This window comes from Athalia rosae, chromosome 1 (genome assembly GCF_917208135.1).
Source record: "Athalia rosae chromosome 1, iyAthRosa1.1, whole genome shotgun sequence".
In the NCBI taxonomy this organism is placed as follows: Eukaryota; Metazoa; Arthropoda; class Insecta; order Hymenoptera; family Athaliidae; genus Athalia; species Athalia rosae.
In genome coordinates this window covers 26,186,578-26,211,347 of record NC_064026.1, presented here as the reverse complement: position 1 = coordinate 26,211,347, position 24,770 = coordinate 26,186,578, and the positions used below count along the sequence as shown (strand labels likewise).

The 24,770-nt window shown below is 47.0% G+C and overlaps 1 protein-coding gene across 6 annotated transcripts in view; it reads right to left on the bottom strand.

The window, feature by feature from the left end:
* Window positions 1–24,770, bottom strand: part of LOC105685265 (protein groucho-like) — a 69,841-nt gene that overhangs the window by 21,277 nt on the left and 23,794 nt on the right. For 3 of the 6 annotated variants that reach the window (XM_048660181.1, XM_048660179.1, XM_048660184.1), the window contains 3 exons: window positions 17,207–17,251; window positions 2,856–2,993; window positions 716–989 (listed from right to left, as the gene is read on the bottom strand). In XM_048660181.1, the coding sequence (XP_048516138.1) occupies window positions 716–989; window positions 2,856–2,993; window positions 17,207–17,251 (457 nt within the window). Of the gene's footprint in view, window positions 1–715; window positions 990–2,855; window positions 2,994–17,206; window positions 17,252–24,439; window positions 24,504–24,770 lie in introns of all 6 variants that reach the window. The other 3 variants (XM_048660180.1, XM_048660183.1, XM_048660182.1) reach the window with 2 other exon arrangements.

Genomic DNA, 24,770 nt, shown 5'->3' with positions numbered 1-24,770 from the left:
TAACGCCGTGCAAAAAGCATCGTGCGGAAAAAAAAAAAAAAAAAAAGGAAAGCCTCGAAACTTTGTTCAAGGTATTTAATTATAAAGTTACCGATAGTGCGGGGGAATATGGAACAACAAAGGGTAGATAGCCCAGCCTTGGGATACGCGCGCGTTCTCAACCGACCCTTCAGGCAAAGCATCGCGCGCGGGGTGACAAAGGGGCAGAGAGAAGTGGGAGAGCGAAGGGGGATAGATGTAGGGTGGAAAGCTCGGCGGGAGGGACAGCGAGGAGAAGAGAGACGGAGTCTGAAGCACCCTTGTGTCGAGGAGATTTGGAGAGCTCTCGGTCGTGCCTCTTCGGCACCCTTATAACTTTGTCAGCGTTACTCAACACCCGCGTGTTATATAGCTGCGCGAACGGTCCGAATAAAGTCAGATCAAGATGGTACTAGAAACATCGAGGCTTTCGCGCAGAAACCCGCTAGAAAGCCTCGTTAGATCGACCGACCCGATTACCCGTTAAATCACGACCACTCGCTTTTTCTTTTTCTTTTTTCTTCTTTCTCTCTTCTTCTCCCGTTTCGAAGCGTCGAGTACGAGTAATGGTAGACAACGTCGGAACGATACCGAGCGGCATGGACGACAAAAAAAAAAAAAAAAACACACACACACACCTATGCACGCGAAGGAAATGAAACCGCGCTCTTTTACAGATAAACGCTGAGCGACGTACCTCCGTTAGGTTTGAGGTCATCGGATTGTCCTCTGTGGTGTTCGGGTTTAGCGAGGATGGCCAGTGGATGCGGTGCGCTGCCACCGGGCGCCGCACCGGCTCCTGGCGGAAGACCGAGTCCGAGGAGAGCCGCGGACGCCGAGGTCGGTACCGGAAGTCCTCCGGCAGGTCCGAGTCCAGGTAGACCCGGTAGACCCGGATGAGGTCCCATCGCCACACCTGGATGTTGAGCTTGCATCTGTTGCATCATTCTTGAGATATCAGGCCGCTGTTGCTGGAACAGAAATTTGGACATCTCAAAGTCCTGCCTACTAATGAAATATCTGCGATCCATCCAACCGTTCAAAAATCAAATCAAACAGATAAAGCGCGGTCAGTTTTTAGTTATATTATTTTTCGTTCGTTGAACCGAAATTACGTAACGCGTTGATACCGCGGGAGTCGTCAGAGTTTCCTCCATGTTTTGTTTTTTTTTTTTTTTTTTTTTTTTCCCTTCTCGTTCTTCTTGCGAAAGACGATTGCAAGGTCTATTAAACAAATCATAAAGCGTGTAACTACGTTTTAACAATGCCGCTCAACAGGAAGCAGACGTCCAAACGTTTCAGATGCGCAACCCGGCGAGTTAACTGGATGAGAATAGGAGCGAAGGAGAAAGAGGAAGGAGAAATGTGGGGTGGGTGGCGACCGGGGCTCCGGCTACGTCGGAAGGTGGATAGTCCGGGGAGCAGTTTGCCGAGATAATTAAATGGCTTAACGATATAATAATCCCACGCGAACCGAGAGAAGTTCAGACGTACCTACCCGCTGAGAATGGAGTTGGTATAACATAGGTATAACGGACGGGGAGGGAGCAGCTCCGACAAACCGAGGTGAAACGTGGAGGTAGTTGCAAGTAGTGTACACCTCTGTAGGTGCAACGAGTACACGAAGCTTCCGGAAATTCAAGCTGTACGGTCAAGAAGTCGCGCTCAATATGGATCCCACGTGTACGACAGCAACACGTATTATATGATATGTACGTACGTATTAGATTGCGAAACTGAATGGATAGTTTCGATAACGTTTCAGGGAGAAAATTAACCGAATTCTAACTTGGTTTGTGTTAGGTACATTTCCGATTTTTTTCACATCGTTTTTGGATGTGCGGGTAAAGTATTCGTAAGCCAAAAAAAATCGAAAGCATAGCGGTTTGAATGTAAAGTGAATACCTGTGCGTAAACTTTGATAATAAAAAAAGGTAAAAAGTAAATAACAACGAAACGGAAGAATAAAGTAGAAAAGAAGTTCGACGGTTGGTTGACAAAAAACGTTGTCGACGGTCCCCTCCCCCCTCCCCCCTCCCCCCCGCGTACCCCATCGGGGTTCTCGTCGCGACGCAACCCCTGCCAGGGGTGGGTTTTACCCCCTCCCGTTTGAAGGGGGGGTAGGGACTCGCGCCTCAGAATCCTGCTAAAGATTTACCGCACGTAACAGCGGCGAGGATCCAAAGTTCCTTCCCCATCCCGCTCCGAGGAATGCTGATTAGTTGCTCTCGCGCGGTATAACCCTGCAACGTTGGCGGGGGGGGGGGGGGGGAGGGGGGGGGGGGGACTGGTAGGGCGGAGAAGGACTACCCACGGTATTTCTACGTGTAGGAGATTCTCGTCTGCCATTTCCACCCGCAACCGAAAAACCCAACCCAATCCAAAACCCCAACCCCGTCGAGAGTATCCCCCTCGACGAAGACAGGGATAAGACCCAAGGCTGGTAGCTTAATAGGGAGGAAATTGAGTGCTTGAGCAATATTGGGGAGGATTCTGGATTCGCGGATTGAGGGGGACGCGTATCTTCTCCGACTCCACCGACGGCTGCTTTCGCATTCTGGGTGCGTGTATACGTCGAGCCTGTCTCGAGACGTTCTTGCCAAGTTTCTAACGCAGTGGTTCTCACGTCGCGACGTTTTTACGACTAGAAATTTACCGGGAATCACGCGTTTCCCAAAAACATACGAACAACCGGGCGGCAAACTCCGGTGCACATTCGTTAAAATTAAACGTTTTTCCATTACGTTCTGCGAGAGGCAGATTTTAGTTACCGCGAAATATTGCTCGGGGATTTACGTGAATGTAAACGGTGATGAAAACATGTACTAGGTACTCACTCCAATGATGGCGTTCAATTCCGTCATCGTGACCTGTTTCGCCCTTTCGACAGCGGTGGCAACTTGCTGCTGATGTTCCTGGGATAGGAACGGTAATATTTGGGCGATGATGGCGTTCAGCCTCTTCGCTATTTCCGTCTGAAACGATAAAATCAATCGGTTATCCACTGCTTCGGGAAGTCGGGCGGTGCCTGGGGAAAAAAAGGTGAAATAGATGGGTCGCGATTAACGGAGTGGAGAAATTTTTTTCAGGGAGAACGGCGGACGGGGGCGCTCGGGCTTACCGAGAATTAAATTGGCACGAAAATAAACCCCGGCGCTCTTCGAGCTTTGAAAATTAATTAATGTTCCAAATCTCTGTAATACCATTTTCGCTTCTCCGGTTCTATACTCGTCTTTTCTTTTGAAAACCAAACGGCGTTCGATGACCGCATCAATTATCTCACCACTCGTATAGAGAATCATTCCTTCGACGATTTACCCTCGGGGGAAAGAAAGAAAAAAAAAAAATTCTCGTCGGGGAATACCGAGGAGAAACTCGAGGCCCTGATGAAAAGGGAATCGTGTTATTTGGGGTTCGTTAGAAAAAACCCGTATTTACAAAAAGTAAAGAAAAAAAAAGGGAAAAGAAAAAGATTGAAAAAAGGAAGCCCCTCTTCCGCGTGTGTAGGCAGGTCACGCTCTTACTCACTTACGGTAGGATCCAGACGAGCGAAACGAAAATGTTAGTGACGTGCTAATTGAAATATCGCAGGCACTAAAATTCTCGGCAAGATTCTCCCCTTCTCGACACGGTGGAGGTGGGTACGCATACAAAATATATAGGTAAGCACAGTAATACACACACACACACACACACACACAGCGATAGAACGCGGAGGGTTTTCGCGTGAGCCGTAGGGAGGCGAGGGAGGGTCGAGGGGTTGTTGTTTTAATTACTCGTCGCCCCCTGAGTGGCAGTCATTAAGCCACTAATTATAATGTACGCGAAAATGAGGCAACCTATCCCCGGGTAAGGGTGCAGAGCGAGGAGGAGAAGGCTTCGCGAAACGCCGCGTATACCGTAACGGTAAAGGACGAGGGCGTCGAGGGCGCGACGAGAGGGAGGAGACGGAGTCGCGGAGGTGAAAGCGGGGTGTCTCGCAAACGTAATTGCGTTGCCGAGAAGTTTTCCCCAATCCCCGGGTGACTGGTGAGAGGTAACCAAGAAAATAATGAATAAGGCAACCCGTCTGAATCTCTCGACTCGAAACAAATCGAGTTTCAAATCGAACGCGCCGAACCAACGGGGCGGGTGCGGCGGCTGCTGCTGCCCGTGTCGACTCTGAGCGAGATTCAATTTACAACGTATCAAAATCGGGCACCCCCCTACCCCCACCCCCCCACCGACCGTTTCATCGCCCTTTCAAAATTTCTCTCAAACGACCGCCGTTCAATATTTACCGCGTAAAGCAAAAAAAAAAAAGCAAAAAGGGAAAAAAAAAAGTCAACCGTGAAAAAACGAGAATATAACCGTGTAGCTGAAATGACGAGTCCGTATCAAGTATTTCATTCGGTTTTCACTCATTTATTACATCTACCCTCCCCCCCCCCCCCCCCCTCCCCCCTCCAGCGCGTATCGGTAAATGAATCACTCTCACGGGATCGAGCGAGGCATAATAATACCAGGCGATATGATTGGCTGTGTAATAGTTTTTTTCTTTTTTTTTTTTTTTTCTCTCTATCATTATTTTTCCCCCCAACGGTGGAAGAGCTAATTTTACCGCGCTACCGAATAACCAATAATCCGGGGGATACACACCCCGACGGAAAGAATTTATTATCATTATTATTATGCCGGAGGGAAAAAAAATGCTCGAGAAGCATCGCCCATTAGTTGTCGAGTGTTACTTTTTTTCGAAACTAGCGACATATCCGTCGATCGAACGAGCTGTTCGTCAAACAGCGAAGCCTTGGGATCATCGTCGTCGTATTGCCGGGTCTCGAGAACCGAGGGTTGGTAATATCGGGGGAGGGGGGGGGGGGATGATTGCGAGAAACGTCGCGGAATGCCGAGTCCAATTCGGTATCTAATATGTATACACGTGTACACACGTATATTGTGTTTCACGTTGTCACGGTACAAGGATATTTCCATCGTAGTTTGGCGTTAGAGAAGCTGCCGGGGTTTCCAGAATGCGGTGTGTACATTATAAAGGAGGAGATTCGGAGAAGATCAGAACAGTAGCGAGATACTCGCGTGTCTCTGTGCGGGGAATCTTCCTGCACGAGTTGCAAATATCAAGGGTGTGGGGCGTACACACGTACGAACGGGGTGGGGGGTAGCTGCCAAACCACCCGCTACGGGGGTAAACAGAGACGCGTTGGCACTCCGGTTGTGCAGGAAATGCTGTCGTAACACAGCGAGGAACACCGATACGAAATACCCCGGGGGACACACCGTCGCGCGCCCCTTATAGACGTCGAGTGTACCGGTACGGATAGGCGGCAGCATGAGACTATGGTATACGTACGTACGGTACATATTGCAGTGTATTTGCAGTGAAAAGCGGGAAGGGACATAATAGAGATAGACGTGGAGGAGATGGACGGGGGGATATACCGAGGATACGGAGAGGAGTTGGTGGTGGTGGTGGTGGTAGGTGTACGGAGAGGAATGAGAATTTCGCACCAGATGCAAAGTGGCGACGGTTCGCGGCGTCGCGACGTCGAGCTATGTTCCAGGGGTTGCGTCGGTGTCGGTACCCCGTACCGCGTCATTTCACGCGTATATACGCGTTACCACCACCGAACCGGATGTATAATTGATCCGTGCGTCGCTCAGCGATCGATGCCATAACTCGGCGAATCTAGCGCCTCGCTCTTTGTTCTTTATCCTTCATCATCCATCTTTCGGTATCCGCGAGTGCGGAGGTCAGCGATTGACTTACCGGGGGGTCGACGATAACGGCGTTCGGGATAAGCGGGAGAGGGGGGAAGGGAGGGGGGGGCACCCCGCAATCAATTCGTAGTCGGATGGTTTCAAGTGAGCCACTCGAGCAACGGGTCGAACACTACCTTCTAGTGCTGCCATTACTAGCGTTGTGTCGAGGAGTACCCCAGGGTTGGATATAAGTGGTCCTCGAAGACCGAACGAAGGAGGGGCGGGGGAGGGGAGGGAAGGGGGCGCGGGGGGGATCCGGGAAAAGAGAAAGACGGAGAGAGGAGGAGTGACGGGGAGAGGGAAGGGAAGAACGGAGCTGACAGGCGGCGAAAGATCGGGCTGTTTGGATGTTTGAGTCGCGGAGTGCCGCGTCAGCACTCCGATCTCACTTCGAGTACGAACTTCCACTTCCCAGATTCTAGAACCTTCGCTTCCACTCACTCCTTTCGCCTCTTTACCGCCGACGACTATACGTACTCGTGAGTATACATACATACCTATACGGTGTATCCGCACAATACCCACACGTCGTCCCTGAACGCACACGTGAGTAAAAAGCAGCGTTGGGGTTGCGCGAGCTTCTTAGCTCGAGTGGCACGCGGACGACGAGAGGCCTACCCTCTTAATAAGTCGTAACTTCTGCATATTATTGCAGGGAATATTCAAGTATGGGACGTGTAGGGTGTTTCGCGTCGTCGTTCCGTATAGCGAACACGGGTGGTATATATGGTGGTGTACGATTCCGATGAAAGACGGGAAAAGAATTCGGAGAAGAATCTCTGGTCTGGTGAATCGCGTTCGTCGCGGGATGAGGAGGAGAGTCGGGATCCTGTTCGCGGATATCTGGGTTTAGGTAAAATGAAATGACTGGAAGGGAAAATGGCGCGCGAGAAATGGAGTAAGAGAGAGAGAGAGAGAGAGAGAAGGAAGGAAGGAAGGGAGTTTTTGCTCCGAGTCGCGGAGCTTCTGCCACGCGTTTAAAGGACGCAAAGCAGGACCGATAAAGCTTTGTGAAACGAGATATCAAAGAGGCTTCCCTTCTTCGATAGCTCCCTGCAGAATCCCACACACCGTCCCCTCCAAGATTTCCCTCGGGAGATAGATAGAAAGAGAGAGAGAGAGAGAGAGTATCCCCGATCCCCCGTACCAGCTCCGTTGTCGTTCCGGGATACAAATTCTTTCATCCGCAACTTAACTTTCTTTCTCGTTACTTTCCGAAGCTACTTCCCCCCAGAAATGCCATCGGATTCGAGGATATAAAAGTTCCACCGCGTGTACCCGCTTATATACTATACATCGAGCAACCCCGGTAAGCCGGTAGCAACCAATAACCGCGATGATCAGTGGGCAGGCTATTACGGAATAGAAAACGGGAGGCAGAGGAGGGAGAGAGAGAGAGGGAGAGAGAGAGAGGGAGGTGGGGAGAAAGAGGGAGAGAGAGAAGGCTCTCCGCGAGAACTTGCTGCGGGGCTGGCCAAAGTTTGACCGCAACGGAGGTCGCGGTGGGTCGAAGTCCACGGTCAGTTCGCGTACCGCTGCCCCGGTGGCTGGTCCGCGCTAACCGCCGAACCCTCCGCATACCACCTTGGGTTTCTCCTCGCACTAGCCGTCCGGATTCCCCCCCCCTCCGGCACGACCGACGTTACCGCCGCACCCAGACCGACCCGAAGCCGCAAGCCGCAACGCGGGCTACTGCCTTGATTAAACGTGCCGTAGACCGCCATTATCGTTGATTGCGCTAAACATTAGCGGACCAACCTAGACCGCTCGTGTGGGTGGCTACGGCTATTCACTGTCCATACACGAGAACGTATACGACACGCGGATGCGGTTATAGATGCGAAATACGGGTAGGCCGAATGCTAAACCCCCGTTCTAAGTCGAGTCTGTATCGCGTCTGACGGGTACCGGGACCGATTGACAAGATTTCCGTTTGCTTAGGTCACGGACGGCGTAAAGTTGCCCCGTCAAAATTGAGCGTTTCGATCACATTCGCAGTCCGCAAGGAGCCTGAACACCCCGAATTATAGATTTTCACGAGCGCTGTATAAACTGTGCGAACGATGTCCTTACATGCCGAATTCAAAGTCGGACGATGGGATGATACTCTGCGAATTTATTTGTTTCGCGCGGAAGTCACGGAGTGTAGAGGAAAAACTCTGAGGAGGGGGTGGGGGGTGGTGGGTATACTCGAAGTATTTGTATACTAGAACGCGGGGGTAAGCGGAACGGATGGTTTGAAAAAAGGAAGAGAGAAATTGTAGTGGGTCTTTTTTGGCGCGGGAACGTGTATATCATCTGCTACAGAAATAGGGCGGAACCGAATTCTTCAGAGTCCTGAACGTGACCGCATGGAAATGATTCGACTACGCCCTACCTACCTCGAAGTGCTGCAGGGAATTCCACTCGTCTTCGGAATATGAAAGCGCTAAAATCGATCCCACGCGAATGGCACAGGGGTATACCTACCCTCGAAGATGTCAACCGCCTCATTTGAGATTCATCCCCGAGTATTTGGTGTCTATGGAATTTGAAAAACGGCGATGGCGAGTGAAAGAAAAAAAAAAAAAAAAAAAAAAAAAAACAGGAAAACTCGGGGAAAGATTTTTTCCCGCACAAATGAGCGTGCGTAGAAACGTTGTACGTTTCCGTAACAGAAAATAAATCACACGGGTTTCCGCGATTCGCATCATTCACGGGTGAACGGTTTCGGTTCACTTTTCGCAGCTAGTTTCAACTTCTCGTTTGTGTACTTTTTTTTTTTTATTTTTTTCAAGAGACGATAAAATCGATCCACCCTCGGTTTCGCGGGGAGATCGATATACACAATCGTCCGGGGACGGAGTCGATTCGTCGGCACTGTCCCCCGGTGAGATTGCGAAAAAAACAAAAAACAAAAAAAAAAAAAAAAAAAAAGGGTTTAAACGAAACAACCCGTACGTGTTCGACGGTATCGAACGCAGTCACGTTGGTTGTATACGAGACGAATGAATTTTTGTGAAAACGAGTCGGTCGGTGGGTGCAGTCGCCGCCGTACACTCGTACAGCAGAACCTCCGCGACTCAAGTAGCCCTCGTGGACCCTCTAGTCCCCGGGGAGGGGTTAGATCGAGAGTTTTGAAACCCGGAGTCGACGAGTACCTGGCGAGAGCACGAATCTACCGCGCAAGAACAGGGCCTCCCCCCCCCCCCGTCTCGGTGGCCATCCCCCGCGTCCTTGTTCAACCTCCCAACCGCCCTCTCGTCGCTGAGAAACGACGCCAAGGAGTTAAGTGGCGGGAGGAGGTTTTCGGGGTGGTGGGATTTTAACCTCGCTGCACAGATCCCTGCAGAACCAACGTAACCCAACCACCCCCCCTCAACCCGTCGGAGCGGCGGCAGCAGCAGCAGCCTCGCCCCAAACCAAACTTCTGCGTAGTCCGACCCCTGCACACTCGGGGTAAGAGTGCCGAGTTGAAATACCACAAAACACAAATTAGTGTCGCTCCCATTTCCCCCCCATCTCGGGGGTGCTGCCCTCGTTAAAACGTTGGCGCCCTGATCTCATTCACCCCCGGGGGGTTGAAATCCGCGACATTTATACAGACGCGTCGACTGTATACACACCCCTCCGACGTACACATGCACGAACGTATATACTTGTATACATATACATATATATATATTTATGTATCCGACAATGAGGACGGAGGCTACGGCGACGGCGGGTGGTGTGTACGTGGGTATAATGTGTATAAGTAGGGGTAGGTAGGTTCCCCATTACACGAGTTTCTCTTCCCTCCGTCAGCTCGTTGAAAACTCTCCACGGTTAGAACATCGCCGGCGTGAGGAGTTTCGCGAGTTTTCCACAGCGGTACAGCATGATCGTGACTAGGGAACGAGAGACGGGTTATACCTATAGTATGTACCTGCGGCGATAAGGCGATGACAAATTTTGATAATTTACGAATATAAGTGCGCTCCGCGGTGCGGTCGTTATACGCGACGCGTGGGACTTTATTAAACCGTCTTACCGAGGGCTCCGCAGTTTTAGTTATTTTTTCCATTTTTTTTTTTTTTTTTCATTTCTTTTTTTCTCTCATTTTCTCGCCTTAATTAGTTCCCTGCAGCTTCGAAATTAGAGGCGATTACCAACCAACGTGCTCTCATCGCTTTAATTCAAACTCTTCGAGCCCCGCCCCTCTGACATTCCTGAATTCCCGTCTGAAGATTTTTCAGAACACACTATTTTTCCTCATACTTTCTTTCTTCCGTCGAGAGAAAGAAAAAAAAAAAAGAAAGAAAACGAGAAACTTGAGTAGAAGTAATAATAAGAAGAAAAAAAATAGAAAAAAAAAAAAAGGGAAAAAACTCCCCCACCAAATTCCGGGGCGAGTGAAAACGCGTGCGGGAAGGGAAAAATTTATATTCGGTAGTATTATATACGTCGCGATCGTCGGGCAAATTAGGGAGGAAGATATCTCAGTTAAGGTTGTCACACGGTTATACATATATCCAAGGTGTTGGTATATACGGGATATAAAGCGGGATCCTCGCGACGCCCCTCAACGACGACGGTCCTGACCGCCATCATCGCGAACGACGTGCGGCCTCTTAACGACGACCGTCGGCATCGGGACCCTCGCACGGTTCCGTGTCTCCGGTGACACCACCCTTCCCGCATAACGCTAACGCCGGGACATAAATAAAATAGAGGCGAGGGGCGAGGGCTGAGCGGGAGGGGGCGGGGGAGGTAGTGAGAATAAGGGGCGAGGGGGGAGGGGAGGGGGGGATCGGGGAAAGCGGGAGAGGATGGGAGCGTATTAAGAAGAACGATAAGCCATCTCGGACGAGCGAGGGATGGGATCCCACGGGGGGGCGAAACTCGTAAAAGTCATAAAAGTGATAAAACTGAACTGCCATTGCCGGAGCGACGCTACCTTAGCCACCTTTCCAGTACGGCGGAGCGTCTTGCCACTACGATTACTACCACTACCGGTATTACCGGGTTTATACGGTGGAAAAGACGCGACCGTTACCGCGCTTATAACCCGGCGGTCCCACCGCGAGAAGAACGAAAGATAGAGGCTGATCCGGAGCTAAAGGTCTACTGCACACATCAGACGTACAGATGTCCCTGCGGAAATGGTATTCCGGTAGAAACCGAGCTAAAAGCGCCACCCGCCTTCTTACCGTCACGATTATTATAGTTCGCGAGCGTTAGAAAGTAACGCTATACATACCGTCATCTTAGCTCACAGTGGCATAGAAAAACTATACCCACCGAGGAAATAGTCCGAAGGGTCGTTCAGACGTTCCCAAAGTACCCGATCCCGACACCCCCGTTATCCATACCGTTCCCGTATATGTAGAATTTAACGCGATGTGAAAATACATTTTCCGAAAGATGAAAAAAAAACAAACAGCACAAACGACAAAAACGTCGCCCATCGATAGGTTCGGTGAAAATAAAATACCAAGAGTTTCTTAAAAACTTGTGAACAACAAATTGCGACAGATCGGATGTTTCGCATCGATCCCCCGAACGTTTTCGACGTTTTAGTTGCAGCTAGTTAAATCCTGAAGGATTTTCGACACGCCCTTTGGCCTTTGCGTGTTTATAAAGTCGGATGTTTGACGACCGTACGGCTGTTGACGGCAGCGGTAGCGGTATTATACGTATATGGACGTCGCCACGTACAGTAGCAGCACAGTAGCAAAGCGATAATTTTATTAGCAAACTCGTTGCAGCGGCAGTAGCAGCGATGCTTGGTGCACCCGGCCGTTTCCTACGTATATTTACGTAGAATTGGATTCCGGTCAGTATAGCCTACGGAGGGTAGGTGGTGTACGTAGGGTGAGAACCGGTATAGAGAGAGGAGTTGGTTTTTTCTCGCGTGCTTTTTCGTTTTTAGCAGTATTTCCTATTTGTTTTTCTCTTTTCTTTTTACTTTGTTTTGTTTTGTTTTGTTTTTTTTTTTTTTTTCGTTCACAGGGCATGTATCGGAGGTCGGCAACCATGGCAGCGTCCAGGTCGTCGTTTCAGACCCCCCCCCCTCCGACCCCTGACTACTATCCTGTGCTTTGCCGTCGTTATACGTATAGGTATATACGTGGAACCGGAGTGCTAGATTTTTTTCGACAGCGAATTTCGGTACTCCGTTTTTATTTTCTCTATTTCCTTTTCCCCCGGTTTTTTTTCTTTCATTTTTTTTCAATTTTTTTTACCGTCGGTCGTACAGTCACCCCCGTTTACTCTACCCTCCGTGCCAACATTCCGACGCGAGCATCGGCGCAGCAAAATCAGCCGATGCACCGTTGCGATGCGGACGCTCGGCGTCGAACCGGACCCGCGGCGACGGAGCGACACTGCGATACGGAGGAGGAGGGCTGAGGGAGGGCGCGCACGGTCGAGCGCAGACGGAATAAAAACTGGGAAAAAAAGTAAAAAAAAAAAGGGAAAAATAAATAGATGAAAGGAAATAAAAAAAAAATAAAAAAAAAAACAACGTTACTAACCCCTGCACACCGTCGGGGCCTCGAATACCCAACGCGGATATTCATGAAGCACTTGACGAGGGATCCTCTCATTCCCCGTTTATCCATTGCCCTCAACGTTTTTTGTACCGTTACTACCGGTGATGCTGCTGCCGCTGCTGCTGCTGCAGATCGTATCGTAACATCGAGATACGCTTCGATCCGTCTGTTTGTCCGCGTCTGCTGCACTGCTAGCCGTGTACCCGCGGGTACAACATCAGCGGCAGCATCGGTCCGCCGTTTGGTACGTGCAATGCTTCTTTTATTATTTTTTTCGTTACATTCGTTTCGTTTTTCATTACCCGCGTTGTTTTTTTTTTTCTTTTCTTTTTCAAAAATTCGGTATATATCGGATACCCGATGTGCCCGCTGTACCGTAGGCGGTAGCCATTGCGACGCGTACTCTTTTGACGTATTCTCAACATTGATATTCACAAAGTATAACCGCGAGTCGGATTTATCGTCATCGATTCGGATGATTGTAACAAAATAATGCGCGAGCGTCGGTCGATCGTCATTCGATCGGCACCATCCGTGAAAATTGGGATGAAGTATTCGGAACGAGAATAAAGGCAAAAAGAAAAAGAGAGATAAAAACAAATCAAGTCAAATCAAATCATCCGGTGACTGCGGCTATACTTTTCATGCGTGAATTTTCAGCTGGCGCCCGCTAATTCCATGTACCGTGTATATTATACACATCTATGCCGCACAATGTATATCTACATAAACCTATGTAAAAATAACGCACGTGTATCCTACACGATTACATGTACATGTAGTTATAACGCGCGGAGTTTCAGGGATTCAGAGATCCTCCACTTTGTTCGATTTTACTGTACTGTGTACGGTGAAATAACGTTTTGTTGTTTCAACTTTTTTTCCGTCATTTTCGGAATTCTCGTTATTCGTTTCTTTTGGTTTATTCGGTTTTTACATCGTGTGTAGGGCGTTTCATCGATTCTTCCCGTCCCCGCCCCCCATACTTCTTCGTCCGTCTCTCCTGTACACAAACTACCCCAGTACATCACACGTGGGTACGCGTTACGCGTACAAAGTTCGACGTTCGACGACCACCCTGGTTTAAATTTTTTAAACACGTCGTACTCGATCGTCGTTGATTTAAGGCTGTGGTGGTAAAGACTGGCTACCGTGACGATTTTCGCCCCCCCCCCCTCCCCCAAAAAAAAAAAATTAATGCGCGCACGCGACGCGACTCTCCGTATGCCCGGAGGGATGATATGTCCCGAGCGACCGATGCCGACGGACCAAATCCCAATAATACGATAATGAATAATCAGCCATAAGCCCCGGGGCTGCGAGCTCACGGAAGAGGGGAGGATGTGGCGATATATACACGATGTGTACATGCAATCAACGCGGGGTATCCGCATCCCAGGGGCATTTCCGCATTTGTATCCATGAAATAATAACGAAGATATCGAATTCTAAATCTTACATTTATCGCATACGGATAGTCTGACGACTCAGCGTCTGTTTTAACGAGAGAAAAGAGAAAGAAAAAAAAAAATGGGATTTGTCAGAGGACCGCGGACGCGTCGGAGCGATATTTGTGAATGCATAAGTGTGTAAGGTATCTATCTAATTTATGGATCAAAACCAGGCAGCGTAAAATCAGGCACTTTGTTCGACGAATGAAAATTAAACGATCTGATTACGACGCCGTGATATTCGAGAGCGTAATTGGATCGAATGACGAATTTATATTCAATTGAAATTCGTCCGATCGATTTGACAGCGAAAAAAAATCTCGCTCGTTTTAATCAGCGCATTATCCATCCGATGTTCGAAATACGTTCGGGCAATTCGTGTGCAATTAAAAGGAGTTTCAGTCGTTCGCACGCGAGGTGAACGTTTAAGGTTAAGGTTACTTTGACTAGCGTCAATTAAACCACTTAATTATGGGTAGATGGTGGCGGCGGGGGCGGATTATTGCTGCTCGAGAAGTTTATCTCCGTAGGATAATCGGGCATTGTAGGCGGCGTTGCAGTAGAAGTATAAGTATTCCCCTGGGGATCCGAGGCGGTGCGTCCGATTCAGGATTTGAATGTCGTATCCGAGCAGAAAAAAAGAAGTAATTGAGAAAGAAAAAGGGAATGAAAAACGTACGGGAAGACGGGGCAGGGGGGGGGGGCAGGGGGGGTGAAAAAGGGGGAAAAAAATGGAGGAGAGAAAAGAAAGAAAAAGGGAAAAATAACGGGTTGGCAACGGCTGCTAAATATTCAATAAGCGTGGGCATTATTCGTAGCACGTCGGTCGAAAGAGAACGAGTATAAGGGAGGGCTGGGAGGTACGACCGGCGGGGGGAAGAAAGGAGGGGTGTGAAAAAGAATGAAAAAGGGAATGAGAGAAGAGAAAAAAGGAAAAAAGGAAAAGAGAAAGAGGGAAGGGGCGGCGAGGGCGGGCTATTTATCCCCTTGAATTCCACTGCTGAGCCGGGAACTGAGAATCGAGAACCGAGAACTGCTCTACAGAGGGAACGAAAAACTCACTCTGTAGGTATATAAGAAGAAAGAGAAAAAAGAAAAAGAAAAACAACGAAAAAAAAGAAAAGAAAAGAAAAAAAAAAGAAAAACGAAGAAAATAGCAGAAGAAGAAGAATGGAACGAACGAATAACGTGTAGGGGACGGGGAATGAAAGCCGGCCCTATAATTTGCTCCAGGGGACCGCGGGACGCTCCTCCTTCTGGATCCAAATTATTGTGTTTAACCGCTCTTTTATTTTTCCGCTCGCACCCGCCATAGGCGTTTCCCGAACGTGGTTTTTTACACCTCAACGCTCTGCCATTAATCCCCATCCCCCCCCCCCCCCCCAGATATATAGATAAATCTACGGCAGCCACCCCTCCTCGATGAAAACATATCGATCGCCGGCAAATCTCCGATATCTACATATCGGGATTTGGATTTTAAACCGCGGAAGGCGAGAAAAGCTTTATAATAGTGCCACCTAGGGATCGAGAATACCTACCCACCTTACCCACCCCCATCTAGCTGTCGAAGCGTCCGCGGACTTACGGCCGGATGAATGAGAAGTAAGAGAAAAAAACCGAGAGTCTAGCAGCTGATCTGAATGCAATATGCAAGACGGTAAACGATTGGCTATGTATACGTCTACATGTATATATGTATATGAGGTGAGGTAGGTATACGTTCCTGCATAACCGGAGAAGCTTTTTTCCCCTCGGCGAGTCTGTGATAAAAATTCCAAATCTCGCAGAGGCGTCGACCCTTCAGGATCAAGAAAAAGCTCCGGCTGAAACTACCGTGCATTTTCGAGGATGAGGAGCCACTAAAATGAATGTAATGGCGTCGCGGATGGTCGTCTATATTCAAATTAACCCACACTTTCCATATATATTTGTTTTTTTTTTCTTCATTTTCTTTTTTATGAATATAGTTCCCCTTTTCTTTTCCATACTTTGGACTCTCTGGCTTCCCCCTTTTTTTTTTTTTTTTCTCTTTCTTTCTTTTATATCAGCCCTCCAGAATGAAAAGATACGCAGCTCCCGCTCTTTCCTCCCTTGAATACCAATTTTCGCGTTCAACTCACGCGAACCGATGAGTAATGCCGTACATTTTATTTACCAAATAACGGCTTAAGTTTAACCAATGTGAATTCAAAAGGGTATAAATGCGCTCACCTCCAAATGGCTCTGAAGATTTGATAACGAGAGAAGCAATTATAATAATTTCGCCTGCGGGATAAAATTTCTTCTTAAAAGAAAAGTAGAGAAAAAAAAAAAAAAAATCGAAGGTACACCCCTTCTTAACGAATAATTAATCACGTTTAAAAAATATTGATGAATATAAATTAACTTATTGCCGGCGTCATTTTTCTCTCCCCGCGTATTAGAGGGTGTCGTGTATATAATTCATAACGATTATTTTTGATAAGTTTTTCTACTCAAGCGTCTCAATATCAGGGGAAGCGGAACTCGGGATAAAAATATCTGCACGTCGCACTGCAGAGCGGGGTAAAAAAAAAAAGAGCATGAAATTGCTCGGAAGTAAAAGAAATGAAAAAAAAAACTACCCGATCCGATACTTCCTTTTCTTTAAAAGCGGAAGGAACGGCGCATTGAGATTTTCATTTGGTAGAGAAGTTTTTCCAATTAAAGATCCCGCTGTCTTATTTGCATGTTATTAGCTTGTTTACATATTTATTCAATGTCTACGGCTCCCAGAGGGGGAATTCTTCCTAATCCGAGGAGGCCAGGGAGCCGTATAAAGGGAACAGAAGTAGCAGGGATCCCTTCCGTGCGGCGCCCACAGCACCCATTATTTTTTGTTTCCCCCTTTTTTTTTTCTTTTTTTTTTGGCTTACTTTCTTTCCCTTTTATCCTGAATTAAACCCAGTTCGTTTTTTACCTAACGTGAGTTAGGCAAGTGCTGGGTAAAGAGATGAGATGACGTCACCTAACCTCACCTCATCTCATCTCGTTCAACCCCCTCCCCCATCATGTAGCCATGACTACGTTCACATCCCTTCCGCAGTGAATACATTATTCTCCCTTTTCCTCTTTCGTACCTTTTTTCTCTTTATTTTTGTCTTTTTTTCTTTCCATCCCGTTCCTCCCCAGCGTGAAACAGAAGGAAAGTTTTTACCCTCGCCCTCTCTATCGGCCCGAGATTCGAGAAACGTCACGAAAAACTTATCCCCGTCGATAATTTTCGTCGAAGATCTACAATATGATATTTCGTTTGTGCTAGTGTAGAGGAAGAGGAGGAATAAAATCGGAAAATAAAAATGAAAAATGTCGAAACGAGTCGTCGATTCGTAAATAAATTTCACAGAGATTCGGAGGTTGAATCGGGGTTCGTGAGATTGGCTTTGGAAAAATTTTCGGGGTCATCGATAAAATTATGTAATATCGAAAGTAACGCCTCACCTGTTTGTGCATCTCGACGTTGAGTCCGTACGACATCTCGTAGTACTGTAAATCAACAAAATCACTGTGAGTATTACTTGTTAACGCTGCGGACTAACCGCAGAAGTATTTCACGTATAAATATATTTATAAATATACATACGTGTAGATATACACCATATAATTTATGATATATATATATATATATACACATATAGAATATCTATAAAACGTATATCCATCTATAGATAGGTGTACGGCGGATACCCAACGTGTCAAGCAAGCCAAACTGTTTGTATTGTGTATTCATGCGGTGCCACTTAGCGGACAAATATTTGCATGCATCGCACACATGGCTCACATGGCTGAGATGCAATGCGGTGCAATGCTGCAATGCCGCGGCATGCTTCGCGCCAGAGAAGGCTAGGTGATCCGATATATGTGAGGGTATACAGAGGTATACATATATCCATATCCTATATGGTGTAATCTATTCAAGCCAAAGGTTAATAATTCTGATGAACCAAAAGCAGCTGTAGTTATATACACGGGTTGAAATTACTAGCACGTATGTTATCGTCGACGAGAGTCTTTGATCGTTAGTTGAATCAACGGTGCGTTGCGCTAATCGATTCCTCATTATTTCCATCGTATTTACGATAAACACGATTCCGTGCGAAAACTCGATGCGATTTCATTTTTTCACCCAACCGATCGTCACGCGGTGGGGTCTCGTCGGTTCAAATTTTTTTTCGATCCATTACAAAATATAGAAAAAAAAAAACAAAAAAAACGCCAAGTCCAATTTTTTCCAAAAAAAAAGTCAAGGCGTGTAATGCGTGCAGTTTTGTTTTCTGGTTTTTAAAAATCTAAGATCTTCAAACGATCGGGTGTGGTTTGCCTCTTCTCTCAAGCGTTGGGATCGAAAGGTGCAGCGTGCCATTTGGGCAAAAGTTTCACGTTATACGAATAAAAAGCGTTGTTCTACAGAAACTAGGAATCGCATTTTTAACGCCACTTGATTAACTTCGGTCTCGACGATTTTCGTACCCTTCACTCCAATTATGGGAGGCTCCGTTGTATACATCGGTACACGCGACGAAGAAAAGGGGCGCGAGGGATGATGAAAAAGAAAAAAAAAAAAATAAGGACGGTACAAGCGGGATAGGACAGGTTCGGGGGTGGGGTGGAGAAGTAATTTCTATCGATGCCAATTTTACCGGGTGAACGGAGGTAATCTAAAGACAGCCGCAGGCTTCGGTTACACGATTAGCGTCTGCCGGCGGTGGTGGTAGCAGCGGCAGCAATAGCGTATGGATTTGCCGGTTGTTATGTACGACGACAAACCCACGATGATAAAAAGCGAGAGAGAGAGAGAGAAAGAGAGAGAGAAGAAATAAAGACGGGAAGAAATTCACGGCGCAACTGAGAAGATTGATATTTAAATTGAACTCGTATACATGCTCTCGTCCTTCTGCTCTCGATGCCCCGATGCCGATGCTGTTTCGAACGTGTACGTGAACAACTTCGCGTTTCTATATTATATAGTAGGTATCTACGATATAACACGTGTCGAGTCTTCCTACGGTTGGATTTTTCTTCTTTTTTTTTTCTTCTTTTTCATTTTATTTTCACATAGGTATGAATGATGCGTGTACGTAAGTCGAGTAGGCGTATCTCGTCCGTGTAATTTACCGCGCGCGGACACACACACGCGGACGGTTAATTAGTTCGATTATCTTCAAAGTAATTTGCAAGAGACAAATCAGGCGTGACCGCAAAGATTGTTTTGTTTTGTTTTTTTTTTCATCTGATTTTAATTTTCTTTTTCATTACTTCTTTCGAAAATCGATTCGATTATAATTCCGAAGAGATTTAGGTATGTATCTACATTCGTCCGATAAGTGTGTACGCGCGGTAACGCCGTTGTATATAAATTATGCAATTAAATATTTCGTGTTGCGTGTCGTACGTAATTAACTTTGAGCGTTATAAAAACCGTACACGGTTTTATCTATTGTACAACAAATGTATGTATGTAGGTAGGAGCGCGAAGTCGTTGCGTATGTACCATACGTATCCTTACGAAAGATAATGTACAAACTAAAGGGAGAGATAAAGAAATAAGGAGGGAAAAAAATGAACGGCGAAGAGAGCAAAACGAGAGGAGCGAAGTAACGAAAAAAGAATACCGAAAACGAAATACAAAAAAAAAGGAACTACTTAGTCGACGGTACACGAGAAATAAAAGTACGAAAGACCGGTTTCCTCCATCCACCGTGCTTATACGTACGGTAGAGCTACTCCTGTTGCGGAGAACATAGGTTCCTACATCGTGTGTAACAAGCCTGCGGGGCTATCAAGCGGCTTAACTAATTCCAAAGTCAGGGGCTCTCAAATCTACCGTAGCTTCATTCGACCCATTGACTGAAGACCGTTCAGCGGTAGAACAGGTGTGACGCTCGTACCGCCGCCGACTGCTCTCAATATTTCTCCACACATTTCTCGACTTTTCGAGATTTTTTTTTTTTCTACTATTCGAAATTTCTCTCAACCCTCAACGACGCAGCCTTCGGAATTTTTGAGAATAAAATTTGGACTCGATAATTTTGCGCACCCTTTTCCACTCTCGTTATTTCTCGCAGCCGATCGGGGGGTGGGGGGGGATATACCCTGAGAGCCGATCGTCAGAAATGGTAACACCGGGAATGTCAATATCGCGCCCACTTCATTAAACGGTCGTCCCCCGTTTATTGGCGTATCGTGAAATCAAATCACCGCGTACCGGCGTGCAGGGTATTAGTAGGTGCGGGAACACGGCGTGGACGTGTTGCAGTAGCGGGAGCGCATTGTCATTTTACGACACCACCACCACACGACCAGAACCCGACGACGACGACGAGGAGGACGACGACGACGGCCTTTTCATTGCGACGATCATTCCGCGCCGTATTGAATCACATTCGCGTACTTGTATGTTTATTAAACGTATACCGTACTACAGCCCGAGCGACCGTAATAGCCTCAGACCATAAAGCTTTCTTCGTGTACCGTGTGTATAGACACACCTACGCGTAGGAGCGGAGCTAACGCGAATAAAAGCGTCATTTCCAACGGGGGATAGTCGCGTCGCGCGAAATATCGCAAAATTTAACGATTCGCGGGACGCCGTATCGCGGGTACCGCTGCAGCCTTGTATCGTACAAGCGGTGCAGTGTACACCGTTCCGTATTTATACACACACACACCGCCATTCGAATCTGAAAATGGAATAGGTATCTATTTCTTATACGGTGTAACGTTACCGCACCACTTTCGCACCATGCGACTAAGAGTGCTGCAAAATTCCCATAGCTACTTTTGATACGTATACAAAACCTACGGGAGCGTACTGTTATGTACGCGAGTACGTACGTACGTCCACCTACCGTATACGCGGTACATGCCCTCGCGTACCTTCGAATAGCAATCTGTGCCGATATAAACAGGTTTTATTGCTCAACTATCATACCGCAGCCGAGTGATATAGGTATATAATACGTATACGTATACGTAACAAAAGGTAACGCGAGGGTACGAAGGTAGAAAATGTTATATGCGCGCTCCCGCACGCTCCTATGTTCTTTACCGACCCGGTATATATAACGCTACGTGCGCGACATTGTGGAGATATTCGTATGTATGTATGTATGTATGTACGTATGTATGTATGTATACAAGGAATATATGGTTGTAACGCGAGTTTTACTGCCCACGCAACATCTGTGAGAAAAATGGCTAACCCCCTAGAGCGTTACCGGCGATCAATTTCCGTGTGTAAGTAACGTGTAAATGGGGGTTTGTAAGAAACGTGTTCGTTGTACATATATGCGTGTACATACACGTGTACATAGAATGGGAATATCTGGCGCGCCGCGTTTATAAAAGTGATTCTTTTTTTGGAATGAAACTTGAGCGATGCGACGCGTTTGCAGACGGGACCCTCCGCGTTGAGGAACAAATGAGAACGCTCTATACTTTATTTAGCATCGTATACGCGGTATTATGTATGGAAGCTACTGTACGTCGTCTTGATTTTCATTTGCTATACGGTACAAAACGACTCGGAATATCGGATCTTCGTACAGAGTAATCTCATTGCTTACGATTAATTAAATGCAACGTGATCTCGACGAGTATAAATAACGATGGGAGATAAAAAGGATCGTGTGTGTGTGTGTGTGAGAGAGAGAAAAAAGAGGTGATAAGGAGGGTGGTATCGTTCCCCGTTATACCGATTTAAGTATCATTCATTTTTTTACACACGCCGTTATACGTATCACTCGTATACACTAATTGAAGAGAATCAACGAATTGATGAAGATATATCGAAAAAAAACGGAGCGCGGAAAAAGAAGAAGAATAAAATATAATCGACCGACGTCCGAGAATCTCGAAGCTCGGCGTGAGAATAATTTTATTCGAGAAGGAAAATAATTAACACCGAAAACTCAACGACTGGAGTATAAAAAAAAAAAAAACAAAGGGAAGAAGCAGTCGAAAAATAAGAGGAGAGAAAAAATAACAAAATGACGAGAAGAGAAGAATCACGGACGACTAAACGGACTCGTTAATCAAAAGAGAGAAGTTGCAGAAAGAAAGAAATAAAGAAAGAAAAAAGGTAAATAAATGAATATAAAAATAAAAGGAATCACGCAACGATATAGAAGTGTAAACGTTCCCGAACATTGCAGCGTATAGGTATAGAGCGGGGAGCACTTTATCGCGATGAGAGAAGAAAATGAGAAGACGCGCTTGGCTAAGATTTCCGCTTTGCCTTTGCTCTGCTCTTTCGCGTAACGCGCGTTTTCTTATTCGTTTATCCCCCGTAGCGTATACCGGGAGCGCGTCGTCGCTCCTTCTGAGCTGTTTGACTCTCGCCTCCTCAAAGTAATTGGCTTTTAATTAATGGACTCCCCTCGCCGCGACGGAGGCCATCAAGTTGGACTGTTAATTATCCGTTCGAAAATGGCCTCCGCGAAGATCTTATATACCGTCGAAGATATATGTATACGTACACGCCTTTCCGAGACCGACTGATCCGATCCAAAGAGAAAAAAAATTGAGAGAGAGAGAGGGAGAGAGAGAGAGAGAGACGGACGGATGGATGGATTGATGGAAGGGGGAAGAGAAAGACGGGGAACACGGGGGATGGGAAAAAGAGAGGTGCTCGAGTTTCTCTTTCAATTAAACCGGCGGCGTCGCGACGCTGCTTCACCGGAGCTAAACAACCTTCTCCAAACGATACCAATCAAGATCAATATCTGACCTCGTAATCCAACCCGTAAAAGTAATGGATCCGTCGTCGTTTTGGTCATGAGAGAGAAACGGAGGGAGGGAGGGAGGGAGGGAGGGCAAGAAAATTACGTCGCTGAGAGAAGTAAGAAGGATCTTATCGTTCGGATATTGCCTCGTGAGTCGCTGCCGCAGGACTGTATAATGTATAGTTATACGAGACCTCGATCGTCCGCACGAGTAGCTTGTATATTTATACACGAGTACTTGCATTTTTCTCTTTTATTTATTTATTTCATTCCTCGTTGTTTTCTCTTTCTTTCAATTTTTTTATTCGCTTATTTTATCTCCTTTTCTACCGAGCGGCGAACCTATACCCCGGACCGCGGTACGCGCCGAGTAGATATAAGTGTATACAAGTCGTAAAACGTACCAAGGATTTCCACGCGAAGTCGGTGGTGAGATACGACGGTGTCATTGCGAGGTACGTACGTATACGTACGTACCTATGACCGGCCAAATAGAGAAGAGCAACTGCACGCGGAGCGGATCGAGTTGACTCCTCGGAGAGAGAAACGCGTCCCGCTTACCTTTGTCTTCCGATTCGAAAAATATACAGTGTTCCATGTACACCGCAATCGCGAAACGATCTACTTCGGGGTAGCTGGAAACCACCCACCGGTACAATGTACACGTTCCGATTCTTGGTATATAAAGTAACAGCGGCGGTAACAGCGTCGCGGTTGTATACGCGCGAACCGGTGCAACTTGAGAAATACCATAAAGTGTCCGGGTCGCGACGAACGGGCGAGACGGCTCGGATTTTCCACGATATCCGGCACCTTATATCACGAACGTGGGTTACATATATACGTATATACCGTACAAGTATATAGCCGGTGTTCAAAGTTGCGCAAACTGTTTCAACTTTTCGAAGACATTAAAAAATACACCCCCATCCCCCGCGCCGCTCTTTTAAAACCCCCGCAGCGGGAAATCTCCCGGTGGAAATCCCCCCTCCACCCCACCCCCGTCCTTCCGCGTCCCGGGGGGGGGTGGGGGAGGGCGCGCACGAAGACCGTTTCATCGGAGGAGGACCGACCGGGGATCTTCGCCGAGTCGTAAAATCTTAGGAGGCACGCAATTATTTGAAAGCCTCGTAAAAGCTTAATGTGGCGGCAGGGCGGTATCTCCCGAGCGCTATACCTATACTACCGCCGACCGAGGCGACTTTGCCCCCGACTCGGGAAACTCGCATGCGGCGAGTTTGAGGATCTCGAAAACAAGCCGTTTCGCTGTACTATACGCGGTGAACGTTGAGCGAACGGCGATAGCAGCGGCGGTGGTGCGACGTCGAATGGTGATGGCGGAGATCCGGTGACTCCGACTTCTTCCTTTTTTTACTTATTGGCGAGCGGGGGGCGCGCGGGACGAAACCTATATAACCACGATTGAACCCGTTCGCGAAATACGTGCGGAGGAACGAGGAACTCGGATGAGAATAAGACGACGACGAAGACGACGACCGCGACGACTTGGAGAGTCGGGTAATGATCCGGACTGACTCTTCAACCAAAACGGATACGACCGAGAGAACCTCATTCGTTTAAATTCTTGGCTTCGCGTAGCGATCACCTCTTTTTATTTCATCCACTATCTTTGAATTTTCTTATTATATTTTCTCATCCTGTCCGGAAACAAGGGGTGCTCAGATCCCACAACGCTTGAGAGTATAGAGTTCTAATTCCTTGTAGTAAAAATGATTTTTCTTTACTTTTTTTTTTTGCTTGCTATGGTTCATGTAAAAAAAAAAAAAAAAGATAATTTGAAGCGATCGGAAGTCGCCGATGGAGTTTAAAAAATGAAAATAGTCATTGAATAGACATCACAACTGTAATCGCGATTTACAACCGATCGCGATTAATGAGACCATCGGATAAAAATGGTCGTGATAAGTAATAACGACCCGGTTAAACTCACCATAACGTAGTGGCGCTGCATCTCCGTCTTCTCCTGGGCGAGTTTCTCCAGCTCCAATTTAATACTGGACAGAACAAGCAGGAAATTGCACGTGTAAGCTGGACATTAGTACCTAAGTGCAGGCGACATTCAAAAGCTAATCGGGGACAACGCCGATCTATAATTCATCGGTACCGAACACTAATTACGATCTGCCCACAAACGATCGGTCGTACCTCGAGTCAAAAACTGATCCAGATAGACGTTGTCACCCAATTTCCTTCATTTTTTTGTTTTTCCATCATCTCAATCTTTCCTTCATTTCTTTCTTTTTTTTTTTAAATGTATAATC